We start from the raw sequence: 13706 nt of genomic DNA on the forward strand, positions 1-13706 counted from the left end.
CAGATTGCATCTCATGCTGAGCAGAGAGTATCTCAGCGTCGAGCAACAACTTCAACTGCAGCACTCCTAGCCACTTCTCCTTGCTGTCCTTGCCGTCCTTGCCGTTGCTGGTGCATAACCAAATATGACCACTCGTAAATAATTTACAACTGTAGAATACTTGGGGCATTATTAACACACTTATAGTTCTTGTTGCTGCGGTGCCCGCCCCATTGCGTGCGGGCAGCAATAGCTAAAAGGGGGCGTGCCACTGCCCATTGCGCCGAGCTGAACAAGTGTATTCAATAATAGCGAGGCCGCTGTGCAATTGGCGTTAACTTTGCTGTTGTTTTTTGACCCCAAAAATATTTATTGCGCTTAAATATGTATTTATGTAGATTCAGCTGTATGTGGTTCTGTGTATGGGCAAATGCATTGCGTGCCTAAGGCCTGGTCAGCACAAAATGGATACATGAAGTGCCAAAAGCAACCAAAAATGGGGAAAAACAACCCAATTAGGGCGATTCCCTCAGCTGTGTAAGTCTGTGTGTGTGTAAAGGCTGTTGGTATAAATGTATGCAATTTTTTTTGTGCTCAGGATCTCTGCCACATGCGGTGGCATCTGCCAACCGGTGTGGATATGTCAAGTTCAGTGTAATAATTTAAACGTTGTAGTCTCTGTCACGTGTCCCTTTTGCATTCAATTATTCGCCCTGGCCTCAGCTCTGAGAGCTAGCCGGCTGTCTGTTGCATAGCTGCAGAGTCTGTGGCAAACATTAATTACTTACAGCGCATCGTGCGGCTAATTACGAGTGGTAAGCACATAGTTTGTTAACCGGCAAATCCAATAAGTTTAAGTAGTGGCTAACGAGAGGGCCAAGTCGTTGCCACTGCGTAAATGGAGCGCGTAGCAGTCTCTGCAATGCCCCAACTCTTCTCTTACACAAAGCTATGCAAATTGCGGGGCGTATGTCGCCAGCCACACATGTGTATAAGGGATGTGAGTCAGCCTTGCCAGACTTTTAAGAACTCACTTAAACTTCATGACGTTGTCATTGTGCTTAGTCAGCGGCAGCAGCAGCTGCTTGCAGACAGGCAAGCGTACAGCCAGCCTTTGTGTTATGCTTCATGTGCGACGACCTAATTGAAAATAGATGTGTATGCGGTGTGGGTGTGTTTGTGCGGGCCCACAGCACTATGAGAGCTGTTAAATATTGATGAATTCTGATAATTATTAGGCAACATATTTTACAGCTACGTAGCCAAGGACTTGGGGCATTCGGGGGAAGTTGCGTGACTCCACAAAATCAATAAAACCATCAAAAGCTTCAAACGGAAATTGAGACAATTTGTAATTATAAACGCCAAGGCGCCATTAGCAGTCACTTTGTGTGTGTGCCCATATTTTTTGGACAAACTGTTAATAGCAAAAGCAATAGCGGTCAGCAGTGAAGCCTACGCAGTCGCCTCACGGCGCGTTTATTTTGGGTCGATTCGTTACCATTATTTCTGACTTGGCCTAAACAATAAAATTGCGCTTAGAGCACTTTATGCATCATGCTTAGCTTCGATCTATTTGACTTTATATTTGCCCACCATACCTCGAAAATAGTCAGCCGGCCAAGTCTATTGTGTCTGCCTACTTGATTGATTGTGAGGCGCATTGATTGATTGCCCGAATCTGTGTGTGTCTCTATGTGTGTCTTGACAGTCAGTTTCTTTTGTTTTTGCTCTCTTGGACACTACGTATAAGGCAGATACTGGATTGAGTAATTGCTTAGCTTTATTATATTGTTTTCACATTGAATTAATACAATTAAGGCTAGGAATTGTTCCCTTCAATACATGCCAACTCATGTTATTTGTCTAATGTCCCTCGCGCTGATGAAATCGGAAAATGTCTAATGATACGTTATTAAAAGTCAAAGCAGTGATTGGATACACATCGCACGTTACATCATTAATAACACTCAATGCTAATTAATAACTAGACTAAAAGATATGATCATCTGCATGCAGACGTTTCCCCCAATGTCAATTTATACAGCACACTGATTGAAGAAGGATGAGTTTATACATATATGTTTATACATATATATTTTAATCTTCCAAGCCTAACATCCAAATTAGTTATTGTCCTGATAAAGCCTAAAGGAATTGGAATTATCTCTTTTGGCATTAAGCATTTAAATAGGTAATGCAATGCCAATTAGAGCTGTAGATTGCGCTTTGTTATTAATACGTGTCAGTGGCAGCTGCGCTTTGTCTTCAAATATATGTACGGGCTGCTGTGTGAGGACGCTGAGAACTAAGGACATGGTAACTTAAACTATTGTGTAGGCTCAAATTGCCCAACCACAAATTAAGGCAAACAAAGCAGCATGAACAGATGAGCCGTCGCAGCTTCTCTCTGTTTGTATGTATGGGACTACACTAGGATAAACGTGGCGTATACTTGATTTATTGATTAAATTTAATGGGCGCCGCCTGGTAAGCGATAAGACAATAAACTGAATGAAATTTAAGTGAACAGCCATGTAATTAAGCGCAAAATCAATTTCAAGTCTGAAGTGCGACCGGCTACAGGGATAAGCGTCGAAATGCCGATCAGCAGGAAAAGGAAAAATGTGAAAAATGTGAAAAATGTAAAAATTGTGCAAGCGGTGTCAGGAATTTATACACTAGCATAGTGCTGTGCACTTATTGGCGAGCTGCTTGAGTTCACTGACAAACAGAGTTTCCCATTTAGCTGGCACTTTAATGAAGCAGTTAACATGCTCTTCATGTAAGCGTATAAAATACCAACCGGATTGATTGACTTGACTACGCCTGCTTAACACTTGAGCAAACGCTTGACAGTCGATGCATTATTCTGCATCCGAGCCTGGAGGATTCATTAAAATGCCACTGCCACGCAACCACGCCCCAACTGCCGCCTTCAAGGCTGTCAGAGCAAAATTTAATTATGGAGCCAAATGGGCGTGCGTAAATGGGCGTGGTTGTATGTGTGTGTGTTGGCAGCGCCCAGAAAAACAAACAGAGTCCACAAACACTTCGGCTCAGCCATTATCTGTGCAAATATTGTGCAGGACAGGCGTCCCTCACTGAGAGGCTAATGAAATTTTATTTCAATGTTTGAAGTGCGCTTCACACAGGCGAGACCTTCAAGCTCTTAACTAGCTGCCAAAGTTGCCTAAGCTGCCGAAGCTAATAAAAGCTCCATTCACTCTTCAGTTTGTTTTTCTGCTTTTTAATGCATATTTTATATATATTTTAAAAAACTTAAAGAGCAAATGGAATTTGCTGCGCTTAGCGCGTTGTCTATAAAAAATGCATTTTTATTTATATTATAAACATTTTATTTATGCATTCATCCGTATAAATAGCACATAAATTGTTGATGTAACAAAAAATTACAAAGGACGCAAACCGTTCAAGGATCTCACATCAAAGCGCAAGCATCGGAAAAACAGCACACGCACACGCTTAAGGCGAAGGTGGAGGTGGAGGGGAAGGTGCCATGGAGTGCGCGCCATGGAGTCACAAGTGGAAAATAGTCGCAACTCAAAGTGCGCACAGCAAAAACAATATTTGCATAAAACTCACACACACACAGTTGTTCATCCACACATACATATAAATAAATAAATATTAAATAGGAATACAAAAAAATGTCATGGAAATTTGCTGGCGAGTTTATTTGATGTAAAGGTAGGTGGGTTGCTTCGGTCGGGCTGTCAGCCTGTAAAGCGGTGCGTATATTATGCAATGTCATGGCGCTGCGAAGTACTCGAACTTGCAGTTGAGGGGCTTTCACCTTGTCTTTGCTTCTACCTTATGTTATCAGATGCTATTTCTGTACAATAATTGCCTTAGATGCTTGGTTTGCAAACGAAATGACTGGCATTTATTTGTTACGCAAAGACTTTTACTTATTTCAATTATGCAACTCGCGCAATCCAGTCGAAAATCTCTTTACTCAGATTTTACACTTTTACAGAAAATATCAAATTGCCAATCTGCTTACCAGTGTCTTATACCTGTTATAGGACTCTGCTTTTCTTTGACTCTAAGCTTGAAAGTTTTAAAAAATTTAAAGTTTCTTTTTCACACTGCAAATTAAACAACCAATCAATAAATGCAATTCATTCTTATCTTTAATAATGAACCGCTTGACTGGATTATACTATTTTTCAATATTACAATATTTAAAAAACTTCGTTCGCATAATATTCTCTCACTTAAATTTTAATTTCATGAACAGATAACAATTTCGTTCCATTCTACATGAGTCAAACGGACATTTTAAAAATATGTTTAAATCGATCTTAAAAGGTCATAAGTAAGCCACTTGCAAGAATGACAGATAAATATACATTATACATTTTGACACCTCTATTGGGAATAGCTAAATATTTATTTTCTCTGATGAAATTAAGCAAAATCGAATATTTATTTATCTAATTTTAGTAACAATATTATTACTATTTTATTAAATATTTATTTTTGTATGCAAAATATCAATCTAAAAGCTTAAACGTTCATTGTCTATTCACTGTACAGGGTATCCATTATTTTTCATAAATTTTAACAAATGTTGAGGCTTTACATATAAGCTTTTTGCACATGACTCAACAAATCATCCTAATGGCAAGGGACTTGCGAAGCGTCATCATTAGTTAATGTAACATTCATAAATAAGTTGCTCGAATCAAATACACACACATACACACACACACATGTTTGCATTGTCTGCAGGGAGGCACTCACCTTGCGGCCGCTGTTTCTGGTCAGGAAACATCCTGTCGTAGCCCTTTCACACATTAATTTTGCTGCAGCCAGCGTAACTGTTCCCACGCAAATATCAAAATGAGAACGAAAAAATGTCTGACGTTGCAGACTAAGCTGGGTTTTTGGATACACTCACACACACACACACACACACGCGCTGGCCACCCGGGGCTATGTTTCTAATTTAAAAGATAGTTTTTGCCTCCCTCGCTCGAGGCGTCGCTGTATTCGAATTCGTTTTTGTTTGTTTCGCAGTTAATTTATTTATTTTTTGTTTCCCCGTTTCGTGCTGTGCAATTTTCGCTTTGCTTTTTTATTGGGTTAGTCTTAGTTATTGTTATTTTGCTTCGTTGTCGTTGTTGCTCCTTTTGTTCGGTGGTAACATGCACTTAAGTTATAATTTGATACATTTTTGTTGCTGCCACACACGTCTTATGGCTTAATTCGAAATTTTGCTGTTTCGCTCGGCTCGCTTTGTTTTGGTTCGGTTCGCTTGGCTTCAGTTCGTTTCATTTGATTTCGTTTGGCTTATTCGTTTTATCCGCTTTCGACGCCAACTCTATTTTCTAAGTATACAAGGTCCTGTTAGCTGTATCTATATTCCAGTGTCTTTTGGTATGCGTGTACATGTATATGAATGTATTGTGATTTCCTTTTGCCTGCCTTTTGTTGCCAGGCGAGATATTTATGTTTGCTTTTCACGCTTCACTGCCAGCTTAACGGCTACCTTCAGGTTGGCGGCAAGCGTTTTGAAAACTTCTACACAATTGATTTAAATAGCGCTTGAAATGAAATTTGCCCCTGCCCACTCGCACACTCGCACACTCACAGCGGCAGCCAGTGGCATGTGATTTACGTTAGGTATACGACCGCTGGCCAAAGAGCTTTCAGCCCGTTTGCTGCGAAAGCAACAGCAGAAACAACGTCTACCACGTGCATCGCTGGTATTTCAAACTCCCCGTAAATAATTTGCTTTTCACGCGTAAAAAATTTCATTAATACGAAAGGTATTAAGTTCAAATGCTGAGCGAAAAAGTTGCCCGATACCTTAGTCCATTGCCCACGATTCACTAAGCCACGGAGCTTAGCTAAACTACTTCATATTATTTATGGAGGAAGAAGGAAAATGTTCTCAAGCAATTAAACTGGAAGTTCGACTACAAAGTGGCAGGAAGAAACACAGACTTGAGTAAAGCAGCTGCACAAGAACTTAAAAAATTTGGTGCCCTAGGGAAAATTAATTAGATTTTGTTACCAATTTAGAGCGCAACTTGGTAATTAACTATGCTAGCAATATTTTATTAAATATACTATAATTTAACTCAAAGACATCCGTTAAGGCAGCAATTTGAAAGACATAACCTTATTGCTTTAATACAGTTTTCATATCGGCTCATGATTATATAGATAGCATATAAAGCTCATATTTATTATGCGCTTTAATAATAAGTGTTATTACCTTCATTTGGTATTCATTTAATATTTCATCAAATAAGTACAGTTGCCAACTTTTAAGTCTGTGATTAATTTGCCTAGGGAAGCTGCTCTCCGACCAAATTAGAAGCCGTCGAAAGTCAAGCCAGTTCAATAGGCAACCAAAAAGTAATAGAACATAAACATATATGACCAGTTCACAATGAATATATTCATAAATAAAGTCGTTAGCTTCTGTTACATCTCTCAAGAGACTGTTTGCTACAGAGTTAAACAAACGAAACTCACAATTTGAATGGGTGCTGCGAGGGCCAGTTGCGTGGGAATTCTTGGCAATGGAAAGGTTACTCCATTTTAGCTGCTGCTTCTGGCAGACGTGCTAAGACTGTCGTGGCAGTAGCTGAAAATGCCAAAAATTACATTTTGCCACTTCGGCAGACAAAGGCAGCGAGAGCGATGGACCACGCGGCGTATACACAATATACGCTGCTTGACGAGTGACGAGGGAGGGACTGTGGTGTTGCGTTGTCGAAGATAATGGCTGCTTTGGGGCCTAACGGCGACACTGCTTGGCTGGCAATCGTCGGGCTGTTGAACCTTAAGTGTGTGCGTCTGCCTTGCCATGCGCCTTTGTGTGTATGTATATGTGTATTTCTCTGTGTGTGTGTGCGTGAGTAGGCACTGTAGGCGTAAGCGCGCGCATTTAGCAATAGAAATTTTCTGTATTTGGGAGGACTGTCCCAAATTGAAGGGAGGAGGCTACCGAAAAGCGATGCCTTTTGGAATCGCCGCCGTCAACATGTGCGCCATGCCAAATGCAAAAATGATGATGAGTTTTCGCATTTTGGTTTGCGTTTCCAGACGACAAGCACTGCGTATACGCAACGATGCCCGACAGTAAATTGTCTGCGTATAATGCGTTTATTTTATTATAAATTTCATGAGATTTGTGTAAGCACGCGTGTTAAGCGGACCTAAGCGGACACAAAATGTATTGCGAGTCGGCTTACCCAATGTATACGCGTGTTATTTAGCTAAATATATTGCTGTTTGTTTAAGGCGCTTCTAAAAATATACGTATATTTGTATATACACATGGATATATATGTATGTTCTTTTGTGTATGTATTCCCTGAAACATATAATTGACTGCCATTCTACTATCATGTGGCATGTAGAGGCTATTGATCGAGTGCCCGCCTAGCCAATTTAATGCAGCATTAAACTTTTATTGGCAATTTCATGCGCTTTTCTGCAATAATTTTAGAGTCACGACGATAATGAGTGCAACTTCTGTACCGAGAAGTGCGCGCGATTTTGTTTCTGGTTGCGTTGGTATTGGTGCTGGTGCTGGTGCTTCTGCTGCTGCTGCTGCTGCTGTTGTTTCTGTTGCCCCTACTCCCGTTGGACTATGGCTGTGCGTGAAATCCTATTGAGTAAGTTTTTTAATGACTTTTACTATACGCCAGGCCACTACGTCAGCCGCTCTGCAGGTATTTATGTACACACATATATATGTATATATAAATATATATATAGTTGCGGCGGAAATACTACTACGCACACATGCACACTGTCACACACACACACACACATACACACACACACACACAAAGGCGTCACGCACGATGTTGCCTGCGACGTGTACGAGGACGAGAGCGAAACACGACAACGTCCGACGCGCTCAACTGAACTTTGCGTATTGAAATTGTTAGCTCTGTAATCGACGAACAGAAGCCGAGCGAGTGGCAGTCGACGAAGGCAGCCGAAGTTGTAAAGTCCCGAACAACTTTACTCGAAAGTGGAGCAAACGCAGTAATAGACACATATACAGACACACGCTGTAACTAACATACACACACACATATACAAACATACGCATGCCTGAGCAGACGGCTCTCCTGCAGTGTTAAATACGTTTTTTTATGGTTAAAAAGGGAGCACAGGAGCGAAAGCTTTTTTCCAACAAAAGTTCGACAGGCCGACTGCCTGTCACAGTATATGTCTATGTATTTGTGAGTATTGGTGTATCTGTGTGTGTATTTAATAAGAAAAAACTGGCAGTCGGGATTTTGGAAATTGTGTTTGATGCGCCGACGACGACGACGATGAGCTAGTCCCCTTCTTCGATGAAGGGAGAGACGCACTGCACACTCACAGCGTTGCCAGATGTAATTTCTATGGCAACGGACTTGAACTTCTTAAAATTCACGGAACACCTCATTGAACGGAGCGAGCGTTGAATATTGAATACAATTCCAAGAACCTTAACATAATACATTGCATATTTACATGGCGTATGAGCAATAATGACTATGTGACTTTATACTTAATACAATACTTTAATATACATTTTAGTGTTTGTAATCATTAAAAGTATCATAAATCTATACGTAGATATCAGAATACATATGTTCATAAATTAAATCAATTAACTAGTTCTTTTTTATTTATTTTTTATTTTTTTTATTTATAAATATCTTAACTTTGTATATCATTTGATTAGCTTTGATAAGCTGTCTTATCCTTACTTTTTCAGTCTTGTAACATACTTGAATGTTAATGTTACTAGCCAGCATTATAATTAAACTATTAAGCGTGATCCCCACTCAAGTTGTAAAACCCATAGTGTCACTACCTACGCACACGTCCTGGCAATTATTTTCGCCACTTAAGTAAACTGACATCGCCGTTACAACTTACATATTCAAGTCCACAGAAATGCCAATCACAGTATATAAAAAAAAATAATAATCATGCGTGTGTGAGTCTAAGTGTGTGTTGGAAAACCTTGCTCAAAAATATCCAGATTGTGGCATGACAGGCAAGCATTATGAATGATTTAGGTACAACAACGACAATAACAATAACGGCCAACAGACATCTACAATAAAAACACTCAACAATTTTTAGGCCTAGACAAAAGCGCACCGTTTTTTTTATCAAACAATTCAAATCAACAAAATGAAGCGAAACAAAGCGCAAAATTAAATGGAATCACATAAGCATAGAGCAGACAGGTTAAAAGGAGCGCGCTACTCCAAAGGGAATTATGAATAATTTTAATAACCTGGCCTCGATGGCATAAACAGATAAAGCATTGCCATTAAAAACGCATTACAATTGATAAAGAGTAGCCAAGAGCCAGCCAGTCAGCCAGCCGGCCAGCCAGCAAGGGAGTTCAAATCGTGTAGATATAGCAAATGGAAATCATGGCTGAAACGTAAACTCTGCCTGACATGAATGACATGTGTAGGTGTAGCTATAGCTGTGGGTATGTGTGCATGTGTGTGTGTGTGTATGTGTGTGTGTGGGTGGGTGTATGTTACGCCCAAAGCTAGGCCACATCATTCACAAAACCATAACACACACACACACAAGACGACGCATACTCACGAGCTGGTTGTAGTCACGGTTTAATCGACAGAGCATTTATGTGGGTCAGTTTGGCGAATGCCGCTGCTGTCGCAGCACCCGCGCGCTGACGGGCAATCAACTGTCAGGCGTGCTCATGCAAAATGAATGCAGTTGAAAATGGTTTTCAAGGCGCAAGGCGCAAAGCGGAAGGCGGACCCCGTTTTGTGTGCAGCAACAAAGCCGCTAGCAAACGCATGTGGCAAAGCCAGAGTCAAAGCAAATTTCAAAACTAAATCCGAAAGGCAGTAAAAGTTACGTTACGTATACGCAACGTAGACGCCTGCGCGGATAAGCGGCGCAGTACGCAAGCCGTAACACACACTGCATGGCGCAGTCGGCATCAAATTTATCCGCCGCGCCGGATGTGCGCGGCTAATAACAAACTTCCGGAGAGGAAACATTCTTCTTCTTTGCTGCTCCTTTTTTTTTGTCACTGGACATTTGTCAGGCGAAACAAATTGAGTTCGCAGCCCGCAGCTCGCAGCAATCGTCGCTTCATGCAACTGAATCGAATTCAAAAATCGAAGTCCCCCGGAAAGCGCTGTCATCATCAGCATCGCTATGCACTGCGAATGGTTTGATAGTCTGATAGGGGTGAAAAAATAAAATAAATAAACAGAAAATAACGAAAAGAGAAAAACTCACAAATGCCCATTCAGATTTGATGACAATTTCGTGTCGCCACGCAAGTGAGCGGCAAATATTGCTGCTGGTGTGGGTGAGCTTTTATAGTTGGTCGGGAATCAAATAAGCAGCGAGGGCTAGTTTCATGTGCGGCTTTAGGCTCGCCAGAATTATGCATTCAATTTGTAGCAAGTTGTTGTTGTTGTTATGCTTTTGGTATAAGCTGCTTAAAGTTCAATTGTGAGCCTAGTTTGCTAAATTAGCTTTTAGTGCTTTCATTGACAATTAATGCCACAAGCATTCACCTTGGCAGTTAATTGTGGCTGGCGTAAAAAGGCAGCCGCAACAAACGCTAATAGCTAAGGCCAAGCCCAGCCAGCCCCACTCTGCCTCCCCCGTCTCCTTTTGGACACTTTTTTCCACCTTCGCAGAGATATCACCTGCATTTAAGTAAGTGACAATGCCTGCGTACAATGAACCTTGGCACAAATTATTTGAGGTGTGTGCGTCCGAGTGCATGTGTGTGTGAGTGTGCGTTCACTTGCCAGGCTTGCGGCACTCGGCACTAATTAATGGTTTGTATGCCCTTTTAGGCTGATGGCATTTTCAAAGCCATTACAAGTTGCCTCCACCAATAGCAATAGAGTTACTTTGCGTTTGCGGCCAGAAGTCAGACAATGATAATTTGTTGTTGTTGGCCAACGGGGCGAAAAAATAAAAGAACATAAATAATTAAATGATCGGAGTAGCAAGTGTAGCCAAATAAAACTTTTGTCCAAGTCTGGCCACTCTAAACTTTCAGACCATTCCGCAAAAGCCAAAAACGTTTCAATTTTCTCTACTACAAAAGCTCTTCGCTGCAGAGAGCGAGCCGGAGATATGGCGAGAGCAAGTCGAAGCATATAAATACGCACTGAGTAAAAGCGCAAATGTCGGCAAAAGCAGAGACCGCATACACTCACACCCACACACACACACACACACATACTCAAATTCACAGCAAATGCAAAATACGTTAAAGTTAAAAAATGTTGAAGCACACTTTCGTGCGCTGCGAGCGTCACGAGAGCCCAAAAAACGTTGCGAAAATCCTCAGTAAAGCAAACAGCTTTTAACCACGCTCATGGGCTGTGAGGGGGTTGATATGCCAAAATGCTAAGGTAGTAGTCACGGCAAGGCTGCCCAGCCCGCACCACCACCATGCACCCCCGCACACACTCCCGCCAGAAGCGGGCCACAGAATGAAAGCCACGACCTATCCACACAACAATCGTGTGTGGGCGTTTTTGGGGCTGCACAAAACACTTGCAGCTGTGTGTGGGTGGCTAGCCAGTTTACCTGTGAGTGGTGTAAGCCGCTTTTAGTACAGTCAAGACGCACACGCACACATAGACGCAGCTACCAAGACACCTACATGCACATGCCGTAAGATGGATGCTGCAGTAGGTTGTGAGGTTAATTTTGTTTTGGCATTGCATTTGCTTTGAGCATGTGCGTTTGGGTGTGGAAGTGGGCGAGGACGTGGGTGTGTTTGTAACTGTGTCTGTTTACCTTTGCACTCGACTGCTCCCAATACAAACACGAATGCAGTATACATACGTGCAGCCGCCGCATGTATGCAGCATCAGTTGATGATTTTATTTTTTAGCCAAACAAAATATGTCATACGCAGTGTCAACAGTCGCGCACTAAGCTCCCAATGGACATTCCACTGCTGGCACATTCTTGTCATTCAATTTAGAAACGTTCCGGCATTTCAAGAAACAAAAAAAATAGCCTGCTGCGATGTCCTTCGGTATGCTATGCAAATATTAGTTTGCCAATCAATAAGCGAACTGTCGCAAGCAGCTACCACTAGATGCTATACGGGCACTCAACTGACGGCATCTGACGGCTGGCCGGAAATTATAAACACGTTCTTTGCAAAAAAATGCGACATGTTGTGTGCAATGACAGGCAAATATTTTACGTGCACAACAAGCATTATACAATGCGTACGACTATCGAATACCTGCACCCACCAATATATTGAAGGCATTTCAGAAATACTAGCATGATATTGACATCAAATGACTGACTAGCTACATCGTTGGACTATTGGACATCCTGGACTATTATCAACTTATCAAATCATTTTTAGTGATGTCAAATTGAAAACAGAATTTAATAGAAATTGTCTTTCTGCAGGCTATAAATTGTTACAAACTAAATCAGGACGAAATTTAAATCTAAAAAATACAAATATAAAAAACAGCTGAGGCCGTGACTACGTCGACTCAATAACGCAACTATATAATTACTAGTCACTACTACTAATGCTAAAGATTACAAGTTAGAAATTGAATATATAGCAATAAAATGAAAACTCAAATATATTTAAGCGCTAAATTAGTTGGAATAACAATGATGATGATGAAACTCAAAGCAATTTACTGGTTCTAGCCACAACTCGTAGTCCTAAAACATTTGTACGCCGACTAATACATCCCATTGCTACATTGGTTTAGGTATAAAGTAATACAGATGCCAGATAAACCCGCATGACCTCACAACTTTTAGTTTGCTTTGCACTGAAAATACGAAATTGAGCTGAAAATATTTCAGATGTCACAAGTTTTGAAGAGGGCTTCTGGAAGTGTTGAAGTTTAGTCTTTTAGACTAGCTAAGGAAAGAGCAGTCACATTAAAATAAGTTTAAATACAGAGACAGCGATATGCTGTGTGGAAATAAGCAACAAATAAGGCAACTCACCAATACGAATTAATTAATATCAGCTTAGACGAAGGCTTCAATCTGTTGAGCATATTTCAGTGATGGGTCAATTGTATATTGGTTTGATTGATGGATTGTTTGATGGGTAAACAGATGGCTAGCACAATCCAAATCTTAATTTGCCCTATCAACCGTGCCATTGTGCTCGCTGAAACAGCTTGCCAACTTTCTGCGCTTCCTCTAGATTTACCCCCTTTTCACAGTCATAATCAGTGACTTTCCCTTGCTATCCTATCACCGAGTTTTCCGTTCCAATGCACACATATTTCGTTCTGCCAACGTGCCAGCTGCAACAATAGCAGCAGCAACAACACCTGCAAATGGCGAGCGAAACTTTTGCGCTGCAATTAAAAATCTTGCTGCACCCGTGTTGCCAATTAATAGTTTTTCAAATTATTTGGCAGCAAGAAAGGCAGCAAATGAAGCCAATGATAGTAGCAAGAGCAAGAGCAATGCGACAACTAATTTGGTTCTCTTTTTGAGTACATTACGTTTCACTGTGTAACCGAATATCTGAAACATAATTAAAGGCGACAGCTTGTGCGTGGTAACCACATGTTGAGACCATCTAAATGTGATTAAATTAATATATTTAAGCATATATCACAGCTCTATCTTTACAGACGTGAACACAACCTGTGCTCTGCCTTAAACAGTGTTGGATAAATCTCTTTATGATTTATCTATTT

General features: G+C 40.9%; 1 protein-coding gene across 8 annotated transcripts in view; it reads right to left on the reverse strand.

Annotated features, from left to right (window-relative positions):
• LOC111601512 (rho GTPase-activating protein 100F) overlaps positions 1-13706 on the reverse strand; it is a 34715-nt gene that overhangs the window by 11470 nt on the left and 9539 nt on the right. For 3 of the 8 annotated variants that reach the window (XR_003944143.1, XM_023318110.2, XM_023318109.2), the window contains exon 1: positions 4750-4803. The exons of the other annotated variants lie outside the window; for them this stretch is intronic. Coding sequence is in view for 2 of the 3 variants with exons in the window: in XM_023318110.2 (XP_023173878.2) it covers positions 4750-4803 (54 nt within the window). In the remaining variant the exon portion in view is untranslated. Of the gene's footprint in view, positions 1-4749; positions 4804-13706 lie in introns of those variants that run through there. 8 annotated transcript variants of the gene reach the window in all.

The sequence above is a fragment of the Drosophila hydei genome, unplaced genomic scaffold, assembly GCF_003285905.1.
Source record: "Drosophila hydei strain 15085-1641.00,03,60 unplaced genomic scaffold, DhydRS2 tig00000063-arrow-pilon, whole genome shotgun sequence".
NCBI lineage: Eukaryota > Metazoa > Arthropoda > Insecta > Diptera > Drosophilidae > Drosophila > Drosophila hydei.